Source organism: Oncorhynchus masou, chromosome 32 (genome assembly GCF_036934945.1).
Source record: "Oncorhynchus masou masou isolate Uvic2021 chromosome 32, UVic_Omas_1.1, whole genome shotgun sequence".
Classification (NCBI taxonomy): Eukaryota; Metazoa; Chordata; class Actinopteri; order Salmoniformes; family Salmonidae; genus Oncorhynchus; species Oncorhynchus masou.
Window position 1 is genome coordinate 4,803,516 of NC_088243.1, and position 20,587 is coordinate 4,824,102.

A 20,587-nucleotide genomic window follows, 5' to 3' on the forward strand; every position below is an offset into this window, starting at 1 on the left:
AATTCGACCACGAAGGCCTGATTCACTCGATGTTGAGATGTGTGTTACTTGAACTCTATGAAGCATTTACTTGGGTTGCAATCTCAGGTGCAGTTAACTCTAATGAACTTATCCTCTGAAGCAGAGGTAACTCTGGGTCTTCCTTTCCTGTGGCGGTCCTCATGACAGCCAGGTAACTCTAATGAACTTATCCTCTGTGGCAGAGGTAACTCTGGGTCTTCCTTTCCTATAGTGGTCCTCATGACAGCCAGGTAACTCTAATGAACTTATCCTCTGTAGCAGAGGTAACTCTGGGTCTTCCCTTCCTATAGCGATCCTCGTGACAGCCAGGTAACTCTAATGAACTTATCCTCTGTAGCAGAGGTAACTCTGGGTCTTCCCTTCCTATAGCGATCCTCATGAGAGCCAGGTAACTCTGGGTCTTCCTTTCCTGTGGCGGTCCTCATGACAGCCAGGTAACTCTGGGGCTTCCCTTCCTATAGCAATCCTCGTGACAGCCAGATAACTCTGGGGCTTCCCTTCCTATAGCGATCCTTGTGACAGCCAGGTAACTCTGGGGCTTCCCTTCCTATAGCGATCCTCGTGACAGCCAGGTAACTCTGGGGCTTCCCTTCCTATAGCGATCCTCGTGACAGCCAGGTAACTCTGGGGCTTCCCTTCCTATAGCGATCCTCGTGACAGCCAGGTAACTCTGGGGCTTCCCTTCCTATAGCGATCCTCGTGACAGCCAGGTAACTCTGGGGCTTCCCTTCCTATAGCGATCCTCGTGACAGCCAGGTAACTCTGGGGCTTCCCTTCCTATAGCGATCCTCGTGACAGCCAGGTAACTCTGGGGCTTCTCTTCCTATAGCGATCCTCGTGAGAGCCAGTTTCATCATGGCACTTGATGGTTTTTGCGACTGCACTTTAATTAAGAAACATTCAAAGTTCTTGACATTTTCAGGATTGACTGACCTTCATGTCTTAAAGTAATGATGGACTGTCGTTTCCCTTTGCTTATTTGAGCTGTTCTTGCCATAATATGGACTAGTTTTTTTAACCAAATAGGGCTATCTTCTGTATACCACCCCTACCTTGTCACAACAACCAATTGGCTCAAACGCATTAAGGAAGGAAATTCGACAAATTACCTTTCAACAAGGCATACCTGTTAATTGAAATGCATTCCAGGTGACTACCTCATGAAGCTGGTTGAGAGAATGCCAAGAGTGCAAAGCTGTCAAGGCAAAGAGTGGCTACTTTGAAGTATCTCAAATATAAACATTTGTTTAATGCTTTTTTTTTGGCTACTACATGATTCCATGTGTTATTTCATAGTGAAGACATCAAAACTATTCTTCTACAAATGTAGAAAATAGTAAAAAATAAAAACCCTTGAATGAGTAGGTGTGTCCACTGGTACTGTATATTAATACATTTTAAGGATCATGGATCAAAGCCATAGAACAAAATGGCCCCCCCAAAAATGTTCAATGTTAATTTACATGTCAGGTTGTTGTCATGGTTATAAGAGGTTTGTATTGTAACAGAGTTCCGAGTCCCGAATGGAACCCCCTTTCCCCTATATAGTGCACTACTTCTCTGGTCAGAAATACTGCACCATATAGGGATGAGGAAGCCATTTGGGATCACACAGACAAATACATAGCAGCACGGTGATTTGTTCGTCGTCTTCCACACTACAGTATAATGTAACATTCACTACAAAGGCTTCAGCGTCATCGATCTTTAACATACAGTGATCTAATATCTAAAAAGGAGAACATCACTTCCATCTATGTCGTCGTTCATTAGGAACCAAACGGAAAGAAAACGGACTGAGGCTACCAGTAGACTGCACTCAATACTAAACGCTCACTAGCCCCCCCCCCGCTCACTAGTTCCCCCACGCTCTCTAGCCCCCCGCGCTCACTAGCCCCCCACTAGTGCCCCCCCCGAACACCACCCCGGTGTCGACTTGTTAAAGAAACGATGTTGGTCAAGTTTTGTACGTTTCTGCCTGAATGGTGTTACAAATATGAAACAAGAATTTTAAAAAACTCAATAGGTTTAAATAATTTATTGATAGTTGCTTTTTCAAAAGACAATAGTTACAATTACAGATTAAAGAAATTGACTGTACATAAGAGGATTGTGTATTACTTGAGTGCATAGTTTGGGGTTTTGAATGAAAAACAGGCATTGGTTGGAGGAAAAAGACTAACTGTTTAGTCTCCCTCTTCCTTTTCCACAGGCTTGAGAAATTGTTTTCGCAGCAAACTATTGCTTTTGTCCTGCATCTGCACTCCATGGAGGTTAAGCATCATCTGTATGGCGACATCATTAAGAACAGATGGGTCGTAACTAGCTGGGTCGCTGTATGGCGACATCATTAAAGAACAGATGGGTCGTAACGAGCTGTATGGCGACATCATTCTGAACAGATGGGTCGTAACTAGCTGTATGGCGACATCATTAAGAACAGATGGGTCGTAACTAGCTGTATGGTGACATCATTCTGAACAGATGGGTCGTAACTAGCTGTATGGTGACATCATTAAGAACAGATGGGTCGTAACTAGCTGTATGGTGACATCATTAAGAACAGATGGGTCGTAACTAGCTGTATGGTGACATCATTAAGAACAGATGGGTCGTAACTAGCTGTATGGTGACATCATTAAGAACAGATGGGTCGTAACTAGCAGTTACTGCATAGCTTGGTAGCTGTGGTCTCTCCCAGAACAGTCACCATCACAACATAAGGCATTACAAAACACACATCCGGAAAATAACCAATTATCAGAGGCGACTTCCCAAACGGCACCCTATTCCCTATATAGTGCAATACGTTTGACCAGAGCCCATAGGTCTAAAGTAGTGCACTATATAGGGAATAGGGTGCCATTTGGGATCCAGACACATTCAGGAAATGCACTTCAGATGTTTGTTTTGGCAAAGCTAAGGTATCATGGGACACCTGAACCATTAGTGTTATATAGGCAGTGCCCCAAATGGCATCCTATGGTGTACCCAGGGTTGGTGTACTGTTGGGGGGTCCTCGAAGGACCAGGGTTGGTGTACTGTTGGGGGGTTCTCGAAGGACCAGGGTTGGTGTACTGTTGGGGTTCTCGAAGGACCAGGGTTGGTGTACTGTTGAGGGTACTGGAGGACCAGGGTTGGTGTACTGTTGGGGGGTCCTCGAAGGACCAGGGTTGGTGTACTGTTGAGGGTACTGGAGGACCAGGGTTGGTGTACTGTTGGGGGGTCCTCGAAGGACCAGGGTTGGTGTACTGTTGGGGGGTCCTCGAAGGACCAGGGTTGGTGTACTGTTGAGGGGTCCTCGAAGGACCAGGGTTGGTGTACTGTTGAGGGTACTGGAGGACCGGGGTTGGCGTACTGTTGAGGGTACTGGAGGACCGGGGTTGGCGTACTGTTGAGGGTACTGGAGGACCGGGGTTGGCGTACTGTTGAGGGTACTGGAGGACCGGGGTTGGCGTACTGTTGAGGGTACTGGAGAACCGGGGTTGGTGTACTGTTGAGGGTACTGGAGGACCGGGGTTGGTGTACTGTTGAGGGTACTGGAGGACCGGGGTTGGTGTACTGTTGAGGGTACTGGAGGACCGGGGTTGGTGTACTGTTGAGGGTACTGGAGGACCGGGGTTGGTGTACTGTTGAGGGTACTGGAGGACCGGGGTTGGCGTACTGTTGAGGGTACTGGAGGACCAGGGTTGGCGTACTGTTGAGGGTCCTCGGAGGACCAGGGTTGGCGTACTGTTGAGGGTACTGGAGGACCGGGGTTGGTGTACTGTTGAGGGTACTGGAGGACCGGGGTTGGTGTACTGTTGAGGGTACTGGAGGACCGGGGTTGGTGTACTGTTGAGGGTACTGGAGGACCGGGGTTGGTGTACTGTTGAGGGTACTGGAGTACCGGGGAAATACAACCCTATGTAGTGCACTACTTTTGACCAGGGCTCATAGGGAATAGGGTGTAATTTGGGCTTTAGATATGTTTCCAGTAGCTTATGTGTTTCTATAATACACAGGTCATATTATAATAAGGATATTGTGATTTAATTCATTAATTATGATGTATAGTGATGCACAGAGCCAAGTTCCTGACACGCAGCGCTGTAGTGTATCCTACAAAGCGTCAGGTCTTCATGAAAACCTATTCCATACCAGAACTTCAAATTATTCCGTAAGACAATTACTACATATATATATATATATGTTTTAGAGGATTGTGTCAACAAAAGGAAGTATTGATGACAATTACTATATATATATATATATATATATATCACATTAAATTGTTAAAAAGTTCAATAATATCCTTTCTGTTTAATGGGGCGAGATACAATTACAAAAACATTTATGAAGCAGAATTCATATGGAAACGAGTTCCTAAGGCAACACTGCTGGTCCTGCTCTCCTTAAATGGAGTTGTTTTAATATAAATTTACAAAGCAAAAAAAAAATATAACAAGCGCTGCCATTGATGAAAAGGCACAATCTCAACCTGCCATCTTATTATAGTCATTTATGGACATTCAAACAAGCAGATCTGTCAGCCTGTAATCTTCCTGCCTTTAAAAAACAGAGCCAGAGGAGGACTGTAGAAACCTACCGCCGCCCCCGTCCCTCCCTACAAACCCCAGGGGACAAGGACAAACCCTCGGAGGAGGACTGTAGAAACCTACCGCCGCCCCCGTCCCTCCCTACAAACCCCAGGGGACAAGGACAAACCCTCGGAGGAGGACAGAGGAAACCTACTGCTGTCCGTCCCTCAAGGGGGGGGGGACACAAACCTCAGGTGGAGGAGATCTCTGTGCTGTAGTAATAACCTCATGAGGAGATCTCTGTGCTGTAGTAATAACCTCATGAGGAGATCTCTGTGCTGTAGTAATAACCTCATGAGGAGGAGATCTCTGTGCTGTAGTAATAACCTCATGAGGAGATCTCTGTGCTGTAGTAATAACCTCATGAGGAGATCTCTGTGCTGTAGTAATAACCTCATGAGGAGATCTCTGTGCTGTAGTAATAACCTCATGAGGAGATCTCTGTGCTGTAGTAATAACCTCATGAGGAGATCTCTGTGCTGTAGTAATAACCTCATGAGGAGGAGATCTCTGTGCTGTAGTAATAACCTCATGAGGAGATCTCTGTGCTGTAGTAATAACCTCATGAGGAGGAGATCTCTGTGCTGTAGTAATAACCTCAGGAGATCTCTGTGCTGTAGTAATAACCTCATGAGGAGGAGATCTCTGTGCTGTAGTAATAACCTCAGGAGATCTCTGTGCTGTAGTAATAACCTCATGAGGAGGAGATCTCTGTGCTGTAGTAATAACCTCATGAGGAGATCTCTGTGCTGTAGTAATAACCTCATGAGGAGATCTCTGCTGTAGTAATAACCTCAGGAGGAGGAGATCTCTGTGCTGTAGTAATAACCTCCGAGGGGTGGGACAACGGTTCACCAGGGCTGAACTTTGTATGAACAGTGTAGAATGAGAGTCCTTGAAGTCCAATGTTGAGCTAGCACAGAGTCCATTCCTCCGTCCAGTCAATTCGGGGTTGTATTCATTAGTGCACACCGTAGCAAACTGTTTAGCAACAACCAACTGGTTTATTATTGGACAAATTCAGGTAGGTCCATCTTCGTTTTCTCCCCCCCCCACCCCCCCGTTTGCTTCCTCGTGAATTTACGACCCAGTTCACATGTTCCCTGTGAAGTTCTTGCCCGACTGCTGCTGGGTCTGAGTGTACCACTGCTGCCTCGGTTTCCTTTGGTCCACCTCAGACAGCAGGGCCTGACGGTAGGCCTCGTAGGACTTGACGATGCGCTCCAGTTCCTTCATGAAGAGCAGCTTCAACATGCCCTGGTAAGTGTCCAGATCCACCAGCTGGAACAGCTCCCACTTCAGGATGTGGTCATACCTGGTGGAAGAGAGAGGTGAGCACCTGAACATCCTGTCTGTCCATATCCTTATACCTGAACATCCCGTCTCTCCATATCCTTATACCTGAACATCCTGTCTGTCCACATCCTTATACCTGAACATCCCGTCTCTCCATATCCTTATACCTGAACATCCCGTCCACATCCTTAAACCTGAACATCCCGTCTGTCCATATCCTTATACCTGAACATCCTGTCTGTCCATAACCTTATACCTGAACATCCTGTCTGTCCATATCCTTATACCTGAACATCCTGTCCACATCCTTAAACCTGAACATCCTGTCCGTCCATATCCTTATACCTGAACATCCTGTCTGTCCACATCCTTATACCTGAACATCCCGTCTCTCCATATCCTTATACCTGAACATCCCGTCTGTCCATATCCTTATACCTGAACATCCTGTCTGTCCATATCCTTATACCTGAACATCCTGTCTGTCCATATCCTTATACCTGAACATCCTGTCCATATCCTTATACCTGAACATCCTGTCTGTCCATATCCTTATACCTGAACATCCTGTCTGTCCATATCCCTGAACATATAAACCTGAACATCCTGTCCATATCCTTATACCTGAACATCCTGTCTGTCCATAACCTTATACCTGAACATCCTGTCCATATATCCTTATACCTGAACATCCTGTCTATCCACCTGATCCTGTCCATATCCTTATACCTGAACATCCTGTCTGTCCACATCCTTATACCTGAACATCCTGTCCATATCCTTATACCTGAACATCCTGTCTGTCCACATCCTTATACCTGAACATCCTGTCCATATCCTTATACCTGAACATCCTGTCTGTCCATATCCTTATACCTGAACATCCTGTCTGTCCACATCCTTATACCTGAACATCCTGTCTGTCCATATCCTTATACCTGAACATCCTGTCTGTCCATATCCTTATACCTGAACATCCTGTCCATATCATCCTGAACATCCTGAACATCCTGTCTGTCCATATCCTTATACCTGAACATCCCGTCTGTCCATATCCTTATACCTGAACATCCTGTCTGTCCATATCCTTATACCTGAACATCCTGTCTGTCCACATCCTTATACCTGAACATCCTGTCTGTCCACATCCTTATACCTGAACATCCCGTCTGTCCATATCCTTATACCTGAACATCCTGTCCATATCCTTATACCTGAACATCCCGTCTGTCCATATCCTTATACCTGAACATCCTGTCCATATCCTTATACCTGAACATCCCGTCTGTCCATATCCTTATACCTGAACATCCCGTCTGTCCATATCCTTATACCTGAACATCCTGTCCATATCCTTATACCTGAACATCCCGTCTCTCCATATCCTTATACCTGAACATCCCGTCTGTCCATATCCTTATACCTGAACATCCTGTCCACATCCTTAAAGTCCACATCACAGGGAAGTGTAATCATAATACATTGGGTTCTAAACAAGCATTATTAAAATCCCTTTTACAGTAACGCAGCGACGGTAAAATCCCTTTTACAGTAACGCAGTGACGGTAAAAGGTGACAAGAACCTCTAATGTAGATATCACTAAATCAATAAACACGAAAACCTGCTCCAGGATACAGTGTCTTGCGAAAGTATTCGGCCCCCTTGAACTTTACGACCTTTTGCCACATTTCAGGCTTCAAACATAAAGATATAAAACTATTTTTTTGTGAAGAATCAACAAGTGGGACACAATCATGAAGTGGAACGACATTTATTGGATATTTCAAACTTTTTTAACAAATCAAAAACGGAAAAATTGGGCGTGCAAAATTATTCAGCCCCTTTACTTTCAGTGCAGCAAACTCTCTCCAGAAGTGCAGTGAGGATCTCTGAATGATCCAATGTTGACCTAAATGACTAATGATGATAAATACAATCCACCTGTGTGTAATCAAGTCTCCGTATAAATGCACCTGCACTGTGATAGTCTCAGAGGTCCGTTAAAAGCGCAGAGAGCATCATGAAGAACAAGGAACACACCAGGCAGGTCCAAGATACTGTTGTGAATAAGTTTAAAGCCGGATTTGGATACAAAAAGATTTCCCAAGCTTTAAACATCCCAAGGAGCACTGTGCAAGCGATAATATTGAAATGGAAGGAGTATCAGACCACTGCAAATCTACCAAGACCTGGCCGTCCCTCTAAACTTTCAGCTCATACAAGGAGAAGACTGATTAGAGATGCAGCCAAGAGGCCGATGATCACTCTGGATGAACTGCAGAGATCTACAGCTGAGGTGGGAGACTCTGTCCATAGGACAACAATCAGTTGTATATTGCACAAATCTAGCCTTTATGGAAGAGTGGCAAGAAGAAAGCAATTTCTTAAAGATATCCATAAAAAGTGTCGTTTAAAGTTTGCCCCAAGCCACCTGGGAGACACACCAAAAATGTGGAAGAAGGTGCTCTGGTCAGATGAAACCAAAATTGAACTTTTTGGCAACAATGCAAAACGTTATGTTTGGCGTAAAAGCAACACAGCTCATCACCCTGAACACACCATACCCACTGTCAAACATGGTGGTGACAGCATCATGGTTTGGGCCTGCTTTTCTTCAGCAGGGACAGGGAAGATGGTTAAAATTGATGGGAAGATGGATGGAGCCAAATACAGGACCATTCTGGAAGAAAACCTGATGGAGTCTGCAAAAGACCTGAGACTGGGACGGAGATTTGTCTTCCAACAAGACAATGATCCAAAACATAAAGCAAAATCTACAATGGAATGGTTCAAAAATAAACATATCCAGGTGTTAGAATGGCCAAGTCAAAGTCCAGACCTGAATCCAATCGAGAATCTGTGGAAAGAACTGAAAACTGCTGTTCACAAATGCTCTCCATCCAACCTCACTGAGCTCGAGCTGTTTTGCAAAGAGGAATGGGAAAAGATTTCAGTCTCTCGATGTACAAAACTGATAGAGACATACCCCAAACGACTTACAGCTGTAATCGCAGCAAAAGGTGGCGCTATAAAGTATTAACTTAAGGGGGCTGAATAATTTTGCACGCCCAATTTTTCCATTTTTGATTTGTTAAAAGTTTGAAATATCCAATAAATGTCGTTCCACTTCATGATTGTGTCCCACTTGTTGATTCTTCACAAAAAAATACAGTTTTATATCTTTATGTTTGAAGCCTGAAATGTGGCAAAAGGTCGCAAAGTTCAAGGGGGCCGAATACTTTCGCAAGGTACTGTATTTATGCAAGTTATTAAGTTATGAGAGAGTACAGTATCGAGCCCCAGGCTTTCCCCACTGCCTCAGCCATGGAAACAAGTACGGGGGTAAATCGCCACAGATATATGGGAGGAAAACCAAGTGGACGTCACTCACTTGAGTGGGGCGCGGGCATACACCTGTAGCCAGTCAGGGATCTCTGCCGTGTGGTACGGGTTGGCTGGTACCAGTACCGGATGGTTCCTCTCCGAGGGGCGAGGCTGGTACACTACTGGAGGGGGCAGGGGAGGGGGCTGGTCATAACGAGGCACGCTGGAGCAGAAGGAGAGGGGGGGTTGGACAGTAAGTATGGACAAAGGCTAGGAGTTGAGTTTATCATCATGTGAAAAACAAAATGGTTGAAAAAAAAATGAACAAAGAAGATACATTTCCTCCCCTACCTAGGAGCACAGGGGTGGGCGGAGTCTGTCTACCTACCTAGGAGCACAGGGGTGGGCGGAGTCTGTCTACCTACCTAGGAGCACAGGGGTGGGCGGAGTCTGTCTACCTAGCTAGGAGCACAGGGGTGGGCGGAGTCTGTCTACCTAGCTAGGAGCACAGGGGTGGGCGGAGTCTGTCTACCTAGCTAGGAGCACAGGGGTGGGCGGAGTCTGTCTACCTACCTAGGAGCACAGGGGTGGGCGGAGTCTGTCTACCTAGCTAGGAGCACAGGGGTGGGCGGAGTCTGTCTGTCTACCTACCTAGGAGCACAGGGGTGGGCTATGTCTGTCTACCTAGGAGCACAGGGGTAGGCTGTCTGTCTGTCTACCTAGGAGCACAGGGGTAGGCTATGTCTGTCTGTCTACCTAGGAGCACAGGGGTGGAGTATGTCTGTCTCTACAGCCTACCTAGGAGCACAGGGGTGTCTATACTGAGCCCTCTTGTTGAGGTGGTCCACGTAGTAGGTCCCAAACTCAGCTGACTCCACCTTCTCCCAGCCAGGGGGCAGACCCTCTCTCTCCAGGGGGTGGGACCAGTGGGTGGTGTTGGTGTTGTGGTCGATGTAGTACTTCCTGCCTCGGATGGTCCAGTCTACCGTCCAACCACGGGGCAGGGGGAGGTCCTCGCCGCTCGGACTGGACAGGTTCCCCAGAGACTTAGCCTGCATTCGACCAATACCTGGGGACCCAGAGAGGAGGAGAGCAGAACAGTTAGGCTGTGTCCCACTCCCAAATGACCCCCTATTACCTATAGGAGGGTTTCCCAAACTCAGTCCTGGGGCCCACTGGATGCACATTAAGGCCCTAGCACTACACAGCCGATTCAAATAACCAACATCATCAAGCTTTAATTATTTGAATCAGCTGTGTTATGCTAAAAATTCTAATAGTTTGCCTAATTTCAGTTTGTGACAAAACAAGCAAAGTATATAGTGGAGAGAATCATTGTACCATCCACACCGCTGAGAAATATATATATATATTTTACATAATTAAAACTAGAGGTCGACCGATTAATCGGAATGGCCGATTAATTAGGGCCGATTTCAAGTTTTCATAACAATCGGAAATCGGTATTTTTGGGTGCCAATTTGCAGATTTTTAAATTATTTTTATACACCTAGGCAAGTAATTTAAGAACACATTCTTATTTTCAATGACGGCCTAGGAACGGTGGGTTAACTGCCTTGTTCAGGAGCAGGGCGACAGATTTTCACCTTGTTAGCTCGGGGGATCTAATCTTGCAACCTTACAGTTAACTAGTCCAATGCAATATCGACCTGCCCCTCTCTCGTTGCACTCCACAAGGAGACTGCCTGTTACGCGAATGCAGTAAGCCAAGGTAAGTTGCTAGCTAGCATTAAACTTATCTTGTAAAAAACAATCATAATCACTACTTAACTTCACATGGTTGATGATATTACTCGATATTATCAAGCATGTCCTGCGTTGCATATAATCTGACTGAGCATACAAGTATCTAAGTATCTGACTGAGCGGTGGTAGGCAGAAGCAGGCGTGTAAACGTTCATTCAAACAGCACGTGCGTTTCATGCGTTTTTCCAGCAGTTCTTCGTTGTGCGTCAAGCATTAAGCCTATCAAGCCTATCAAGCCTATCAACTCCCGAGATGAGGCTGGTGTAACCGAAGTGAAATGGCTGGCTAGTTAGCGGGCTGAGCGCTAATAGCGTTTTAAACGTCACTCGCTCTGAGCCTGTGGTTGTTTCCCTTGCTCTGCATGGGTAACGCTGCTTCGATGGTGGCTGTTGTCGTTGTGTTGCTGGTTCGATCCCAGGGAGGAGCGAGGAGAGGGACAGAAGCTATACTGACAATACTAAAGTGCCTATAAGAACATCCAATCGTCAAAGGTTAATGAAATACAAATGGTATAGAGAGAAATAGTCCTATAAATCTTATAATAACTACAACCTGAAACATCTTACCTGGGAATATTGAAGACTCACGTTAAAAGGAACCACCAGCTTTCATATGTTCTCATGTTCTGAGCAAGGAACTTAAACGTTAGCTTTGTTACATATCACACTTTTACTTTCTTCAACACTTTGTTTTTGCATTATTTAAACCAAATTGAACGTTTCATTATTTACTTGAGGTTAAATTTAATTTATTGATGCATTATATTAAGTTAAAATAAGTGTTCATTCAGTATTGTTGTAATTGTCATTATTACAAATAAAATTAAAATAAATTATGATTTTTTTATCATTATTTTTTAAAATCGGCCGATTAAATCGGTATCGTCTTTTTTGGTCCTCCAATAATCGGTATCGGTGGTGAAAAATCTAAATCGGTTGACCTCTAATTGAAACCATTGTATTTTCAGCTGGTGTATAAAACCGAATGTAAAAAGACGCAAATAAACTAAACTTAACAAAAACGGGAACCCAAGAAATAGTGCACATTTCAATGAGAATTACCACAAATATCTATGGAAATTGTCAGGTTACTCAGCAAAGGTACATATTGCAGCACACACTTTAAAATTGTGGTCCGTTAACATGGAAATTAAATCAAATAAAATTGTCCATTTAAATTCAAATGAGAACTGTAGCATCAAAAAAAAAAGAGAGTAGATATTTTCAGCACATTTGGCAGCTGGAATCTGATCAATTCTGCCTGGGAGTGATGGACGACAACACGATTCGTGCTTTGAGCCAGCTCGTGAGTGAAGGACTGGAATGTGCACGAGTTCCACAGAAACACACTCCTCTGTCCACATTGGTTCAGTCTGTTACAGAGCATTGTCTGAGAGGAGAAATTAACTGGGACAACTAGTAAATCACCAAAAAGCTTCAATCTGTACTCGTAACAGTACTGTGAGTAGCCAGCCACCTAGAAAAAGTAGACAGCCAGACCTTCAAAACATTTTTCCAAACTATCAATATTTTTGGTGGCCTCTGGTACATTCTCATGCCTCGATTCCATCCAAAATACACAGCGAAACTATTGAACACTTCATTAAAAAAAAAATGTACCTTCCAGATTAGAAACATTGGTATTGTGTGTAAAAGGACTAGACTTTACCATTTAAAATGACTGAAAATGTAGGAATTCTGTCAATTTAAAACATAAAAAAGGTAGGGGCGTGGATCAGAAAACCAGTCAGCATTCTGGTGTGAACACCATTTGCCTCATGAGGCGCAACATCTACTTTCACATAGAGTTGATCAGGCTGTTGATTGTGGCCTGTGGAATGTTGTCCCACTCCTCTTCAATGGCTGTGGGAAGTTGCTGGATATTGGCAGGAACTGGAACATGCTGTCGTACACGTCGATCCAGAGCATCCCAAACATGCTCTATGGGATTCTCTGCCTCTAACCCTATTATGGGGGCTGAGTCACTGGCTTACTGGAGCTCTTTCATGCCGTTCCCAGGAGGGGTGCGTCACTTGAGTCACTGACGTGATCTTCCTGTCTGGGTTGGTGCAACTCCTTGGGTTGTGCCGTGGCGGAGATCTTTGTGGGCTATACTCGGCCTTATCTCAGGATGGTAAGTTGGTGGTTGAAGATATCCCTCTAGTGGTGTGGGGGCTGTGCTTTGGCAAAGTGGGTGGGGTTATATCCTGCCTGGGGGTAAAGTTGACTGATATGGTGAGAATGCAGGCCATGGAAGAACTAGGACATTTTCAGATTCCAGGAATTGTGTATAGATCCTTGCGACATTGGGCCATGCATTATCATGAGGTGATGGCAGCAGATGAAAGGCACGACAATGGACCTCGTCACGGTATCTCTGTGTATTCAAATTGACGTAAATAAAATGAAATTGTGTTTGTTGTCCGTAGTTTATTCCTGCTCATACCATAACCCCACCATGGGGCACTCTGTTCACAACGTTGACATCAGCAAACCGCTCGCCCACACGACGCCATACACATGGTATACGGTTGGTTAGACATACTGACAAATTCTCTAAAATGACTTGAGGCGGCTTATGGTAGAGAAATTAACATTAAATTATCCGGCAACAGCTCTGGTGGACATTCCTGCAGTCAGAAAGCCAATTGCATGCTCTCTCAAAACTTGAGACATCTGTGGCATTGTAATGTGGCCTTATTGTCCCCAGTGCAAGGTGCACCTATGTAATGATCATGCTGTTTAATCAGCTTCTTGATATAGCACACCTGTCAGGTGGATGGAATATCTTGGCAAAGTAAAAATGCTCACTAACAGGGATGTAAACAAATGTGTGCTCAACATTTCAGAGAAATAAGCTTTGTGTGTGTAAAAAACATTTATGGGATGTTTTATTTTAGCTCATGAAACATCGGACAAACACTTCACATGTAGAGTTTTGATGGATACTGAGTTCTGACTCCTAACCTTGGAATAGTGTTAATTATTATTTTATTTAACTAGGCAAGTTAAATTAATCATGTATCCTATTGAAATATTGAGTGCCGTAGTCTGGATTCTACACCAGAAGTGAATGGGTAAGAGGAATGCATATGGTGGAGGCAATTAAGCTGGAATGTACTGAGTGAAGGAAAGATGATCCCATGGTTGGCAGGCACCGATAAGGGTGGAGAGATGTGGGTTAGTGAGGAATGGAGATCCGGTCAGGTCACATTAAAGGGAGAAGGAACAGTTTATTGCCCGCGTCACTTAATTTCTAGCCTAGTAATAAATATGTAATGTTTAGAGAGAAGGAGGACGCCACTCAAATTGCAAATTGGGATATATATATATATATATATATATTGAGCTTTACTAGAACCTAACAGTTAGTTAGTTAGTTAGTGATATATATATATTACCACTGGTGGAACTGTGTCTGTCTGTGCAGCTGTATGGCCCAATCAATGAATAAAAATTGGTTTGAGCTTTACTAGAACCTAACAGTTTATGTGTTCAGTGTAGTTGCTCCACAATACTAACCTAATTGACAGTGTAAAATGAGAGAAGCCTGTACAGAATACCAATATTACAACAACAAAAAATGCTTACTGTTTGCAACAAGGCACTAATGTAATACTCTCAACAAAAAAATGTTTAATTTTTTTAAACATTTTTTTTAAAATGGGCAAATGTTGCACAATCCAGGTGTGAAAAGCTCTTAGATATTTACCCAGAAAGACTCCCAGCTGTAATCGCTGCCAAAGGTGCTTCGAACATGTATTGACTAAGGTAAATGAGATATTTCTGCATTTCACTTTAAATAAAAATGTGCAAACAATTCTAAAAAATAAAATAAAAAGATTTTCACTGCCATTATGGGGTATTGTGTGTAGATGGGTGAGAAATGTTTAATTCAGGCTGTAACACAACGTGGAATAAGTTAAGCGGTATGAAAACTTTCTGGAGTCAAAAAGTATTCATACTACAGGAAAGTATTCAGACCCCTTGACTATTTCCACATTTTGGGAAGTTACAGCTTTATTCTAAAATTGTTTTAGAAATGGCTAATTTACACAAAAAAAACCAGAAACATCAACTTTTACACAAGTACTGTGCTTCTACTTAGTACTTTGCTGATGCACAATTGGCAGCGATTACAGCCAAGTCTTCTTGGGTGTGACGCTACAAGCTTGGCACACCTGTATTTGGGGAGTTCCTCCCATTCTTCTCTGCAGATCCTCTCAAGCTCTGTCAGGTTGGATGGGGAGTGTTGCTGCACAGATATTCTCAATGTCTCTCGAGAGACGTTTGATCGGGTTCAAGTCCAGGCTCTGGCTGGACCACTCAAGACTTCACCACAGCATGATGCTGCCACCACGCTTTCCCGTAGGGATGGTGCCAGGTTTCCTCCAAACGTGACGCCTGGCATTCAGCTCTAGGAAGAGTCTTGGTGGTTCAAACATTATTACATTTAAAAATTATGGAGGCCACGGTGTTCTTGGGGACCTTCAATGCTGCAGAAATGTTTTGGTACCCTTCCCCAGATCTGTGCCTCGACACAGTCATGTCTCGGCGCTCTACGGACAATTACTTCGACCCCATGGCTTGGTTTTTGGTCTGACATGCACTGTCAACTGTGGAACATTATATAGACAGGTGTGTGCTTTTCCAAATTATGCTCAATCAATAAAAAAAATTGACCACAGGTGGACTCCAATCAAGTTGTAGAAACATCCCAAGGATGATCAATGGAAACAGGATGTGCCTGAGCTCAATTTAGAGAATTACTACAAAGGGTCTGAATACTTATGTAAATAAGGCATCTTTTTTTTTTATATAATTTTGCAAAAATGTCCAAATACCTGTTTTCGCTTTGTCAATATGGGGTATTGTCTCAATTAAATTTTTTATTTTAGAATAACAAAATGTGTCTTGTCACAAGACAACTGATTGGCTCAAACGCATTAAGGAGGAAAGAAATTACAAATTAAAAAGGAAAACCTGTTAATTAAAATGCATTCCAGGTGACTACCTCATGAAGCTGGTTGAGAGAATGCCAAGAGTGTGCAAAGATGTCATCAAGGCAAAGGGTGGCTACTTTAAAAAAAACTCACATCTAAAATATATTTTGATTTGTTTCACACTTTTTTGGTTACTACATGATTCCATATGTGTTATTTCATAGTTTTGATGTCTTCACTATTATGCTACAATGTAGAAAATCCTAAAAATAAAGAAAAACCCTTGGATGAGTAGGTGTGTCCAAACTTGACTGGTACAACATCAATTATTTTACACATATTTAACCACTTTTGTTGTTGTGTTGGCACAAAACTACTAAACATACTCCCAAACATTTAAAAAAAAACTGGTACCGGGTTACCTTAAAAACAGAACACCATTGTGTTTGTGAGAGTCTCCCCTTCCCACAGTAGGGTCATATTAGTTTTAACAGTTTTGGCTACAGACAGAAGTTGACTCGTCGAAGGTTGCGACTTCAGACAGGTCCTATGGGGGGGGGTCGTATACATTACACATGTTTGTGAGAAGACCAATTTTCAGAATGTCTCCTGGTCTGACAAACAGAGCCGTAAAAGCTCTGCCATTTTACACTGCGGATGGGAAGACAGACAAAAAGGCAGACAGACGAAAAGGCAGACAGACGAAAAGGCAGACAGACGAAAAGGCAGACGCGGTGTATTGAGACGATGCCAACGGCGCGTCAAATAGACTCTTAAGGATTACTGTACACACAGAGAAAGACTTGTAAAGTAAAACATTTGAAATGAAGCAGTCTGGGATTGAGGTATTTGACTTGGGGCGGGCGGTCCCACTCAGTCTGCAAATTACTAGTTTGCAGCCAGACTACATTTTGAAGATCCAAAACAGTGAGGTTTAACTGAACTGGCACCACCCCTTTCTCTTAAGGCTCTATCCAAACAACAAAAAAAACAAGGATCTGCTAGCTGAGTACCCGGAAGAATGGTAGCAGCAAAGACAGACTTCTACACCTGTGTCGACTAGTTACAATATAGCTTCATGGCCAATGCATTCATGCTCATACTGAAGAGTGGCAGTCCAGGAATTAACCATTGAATATGTTTATTTTACCTTTATTTAACCAGGCAAGTCAGTTAAAGAACAAATTCTTATTTTCAATGACGGCCTAGGAACAGCGGGTTAACTGCCTGTCCAGGGGCAGAACGACGTACCTTGTCAGCTCGGGGATTTGAACTTGCAACCTTTCGGTTACTAGTCCAACGCTCTAAACGAGGCTACCCTGCCGGTTACTAGTCTACTCGGCACATCCAATGAGCAGCCTACTCGGCACATCCAATGAGCAGCCTACTCGGCACATCCAATGAGCAGCCTACTCGGCACATCCAATGAGCAGCCTACTCGGCGCATCCAATGAGCAGCCTACTCGGCGCATCCAATGAGCAGCCTACTCGGCGCATCCAATGAGCAGCCTACTCGGCGCATCCAATGAGCAGCCTACTCGGCATTGTTTCTGAATAATAAACAAGGCCGTGCTGGAGGTTGGTAAACATTAAAATAAAACCCAGTCCTAAAACGAAAACCTAAAATAATTTGTATGTCATAATCATAGGAAATCACACAGATTTGTAGAGGGCAGGTTAGATGTGTCACTTCAAGCCCAAATTACATTATCCTTTGACTAAAATGATGACTTGACTTAAATTGTTGTGCAACCTCATGGCTAAGCTCTGGCCATTGTCTTTCAGCTGGGAAAATGTGGCTTTTTACTGCTATGTGCATTTAAGGCCTCAATCATCATTTTCTTCTTGTTGACTAAACTACAACGCTGAGTCATAGCTTTATTATGCTCCTTTATTAAATATGTATCAAATTTCAAAAAAGGTGTAGGGTAACAGTTGAATAAATTGAGAGAGGGAAAAAAAAAGAAACCCGCACACTGCTCTGGCTGGTATCACTGCTCTTTAAGCTTTACGTATCATCCTCAAGGCCTTCGTCAGAGCTTTTCAAAGACAAAAAAGAAAAAAGCTCTGACTAAGGCCGATACGTAAAGCTTAATAATGAGCAGTGATACTAGCAAGAGCAGTGTGCGGGTTTCTTCTTTTCCCCCTCATCATATTGTATCCAATTGAAATGATTCAACTGATAACATTTTTTTTTTTTTAAGTATTAGGTAAGACTAATTTGGGGTGGTTTCTGGGATAGTTTAGATGTATTTAATTTTTTTTTTTTTTTTAAATGTAATCCAGGACTAAGATTAATTTATGTCCGGGGAAACCACCACTTTATGCTTACCTGTTGGCGGTCTGTTTGGGGTCGGGGAAGTGTGTTGTTGTGGTGGTGGTAGTCTTTGGAAGTTCGGATGTTCGTTGTGTTCATAGTATCTATAGTCCTCATGGAAGCGTTCAGGTGCTCTGGGCTGCTGGGGCCTGGGCTGAGGCCGTCTCTGCTGCTGCTGGCTGTCGTAGTAAGGTTCCGGAGGCGGGGGGTAGTAGTAGCGTCCAGCATCGCCGTTCTCAGCCACGGCGCTCACGTCCGTGAGGAAGGACTGTGAGGAGCCTCCGTACTCGTGGGTTATATCCCCCAGGCTACGTGGTAGGTACGGAGGGGCTGACATCCTATGGCTCTCCCTCCGAGCCACCTCGTGGGGTGGTCTCTGCACAGGGGCGCGCAGGAAGCTCTTGTTGCGGACCACCACAGGTTCAGGGCTGGTTCCCACAGGGTACGCTGAGGGACCAGGCTCCGGCAGAGGGACCTCGGTGCGTCTGGGAATAGTGGGTCCATGTCGGATGAATGAGGGCATGAGATCTGAAACAGACCAACAGGTGTATGTGTCAAAAACATTAGGGAGGGGAGACGGACTACAAGCTTGAAAAAGTTGGGTATTCTACAATAATTTACCAATCCACTGAATCGTATCATTGACACAAAGATCCTGGGAATCTGTCTCTACATTCTGAGCATTCAGATTAGAGTACGGACTCGTCCGCGCTCTACCAACATCTTTAGTTAGTAACTAAAGCCTTTCACTCAACAAAAACATGTTTGGAAATCAACAATGGATGTATTAATGTAACGTTCGGGACCAGAGCTAGCTAACAAGTTAGCTGAATAGCGCTTGGGACCAGAGCTAGCTAACTAGTTAGCCGCAAATATATCAACTTTGGCAAACGCTGGCAAGCTAGCTACTAGTTAGACATGCATTAGACACAGTAACTATTAAATATTACGTTTATCAAACTTCTTATGATTGGGTATCAACATATGACCAAAAACTCGCGACTTGTAAAAAGTGAACGAAGAGACACTGCTAACCTAGGTAGCTAGTCAGCCAACCAACTTACTTCTCAGGACTGGTGAAGTCTCCTTCTTCACATATTTCCCGTGAACTTCCGCTGGTTTCGACGCCTCGCTTTTACTTTTCTTTCTTGAAAGCATAACTCAAAAAGGAGACATCAATGCAATGTAATAAACTCGTGGAAAGTTCCCCAAAAACTACGAGCGTCCCTTCCAATCTGTAGTGTGTACATTTTAGCTAACTAAAGTTAGCTAGCTAGCTAGGCTAATTAAACTACAGACTTGGCTAACGTTAGTTAACTTACGCATACCTTGTGCTATTTTTCTGGCAATTTAGACAATCAGCTAAAACAGAACGATTGCTTGTATCAAATAACTCTAGCCAGTTTTGCTGAAGTAAACTATTTTCGCCCAGTTAAATCACTGTTTTTCGTCTGTAAGCCAGTTGAAGTCGAAGTAGCTTTTCCATTCAGTGGAGTTCTCCAGCCCATGTCATCAGCTCCACACAAACTGCTCACCGCCTCCTCACTTCATTCCAGCCCGCGGAGGGTTGTGGGATGGGAATACCACAGTGAAGTCATACTGTAGCTACATATGCTCACAGTTTAAAATACAACAGGGAGAAAAAAAAAAAGGGGGGGGGTAAAAATAGGGAGGTAAAGGGGGGTATTTTTTATTTATTTTTTTAAACAAAAATAAACGTATATTTTATTATTATTATTTTTTTTTTTTGTAGTTTGTAGGATAGCACTTGTTTGTAGCCAAATAGACCACTGCACCATCCCACGTAGCCTATTGTCAAAGTCTGTTTTGAAGGGATGGCCCAACTGAATAAATACCTACAAATATCCTCGCATCCCATATGACAATGGGCTGTCGTTCATTATCAGGAATGTTCTCTGGTACAGTGGTTTAGTATCATGGTAATAAATAAAAAAAAATCACTCATTGTCAGTGACAACTTTTGTGATCAACTTAACATTCTTTGAGACAAAACAATTATTATTGGATACAAATAAGTTATATGCAACATTTTTCCTAATGTTGTATTGAAAGATGAATGAAAAACCTTAAAACAAAAATGTACTGTATTCTAGAGGTAGGTATGTGACATACAATGCGTAAATATGTACATAATTGACAATAAGTGAATGTCAGAATAACCCTCAGAGCTGTCCTGTAGCTGGTACGATGAGAATTCATTAAAATGCTCCAAAACTGGAGATTAAATTAAAAGTTATTTTGATATGCATGGAAGCTGCTATGTAAGCACGAGTTTTCCACTATAAAAAAAAACATCACTTTGAAACGTTTCTAAATGT

The 20,587-nt window shown here is 43.4% G+C and overlaps 1 protein-coding gene across 1 annotated transcript; it reads right to left on the minus strand.

Moving 5' to 3' along the window:
• Positions 1–2,044: 2,044 nt before the first annotated feature.
• LOC135525490 (protein salvador homolog 1-like) lies at positions 2,045–19,812 on the minus strand. The gene is made up of 5 exons (XM_064953162.1): positions 19,313–19,812; positions 18,264–18,776; positions 10,021–10,291; positions 9,290–9,445; positions 2,045–5,916 (listed from the first exon to the last, which is right to left on the minus strand). Exons 1-5 carry the CDS (start codon positions 19,404–19,406, stop codon positions 5,694–5,696), a joined length of 1,257 nt encoding a protein of 418 aa, XP_064809234.1. The 5' UTR covers positions 19,407–19,812; the 3' UTR covers positions 2,045–5,693.
• Positions 19,813–20,587: the final 775 nt, after the last annotated feature.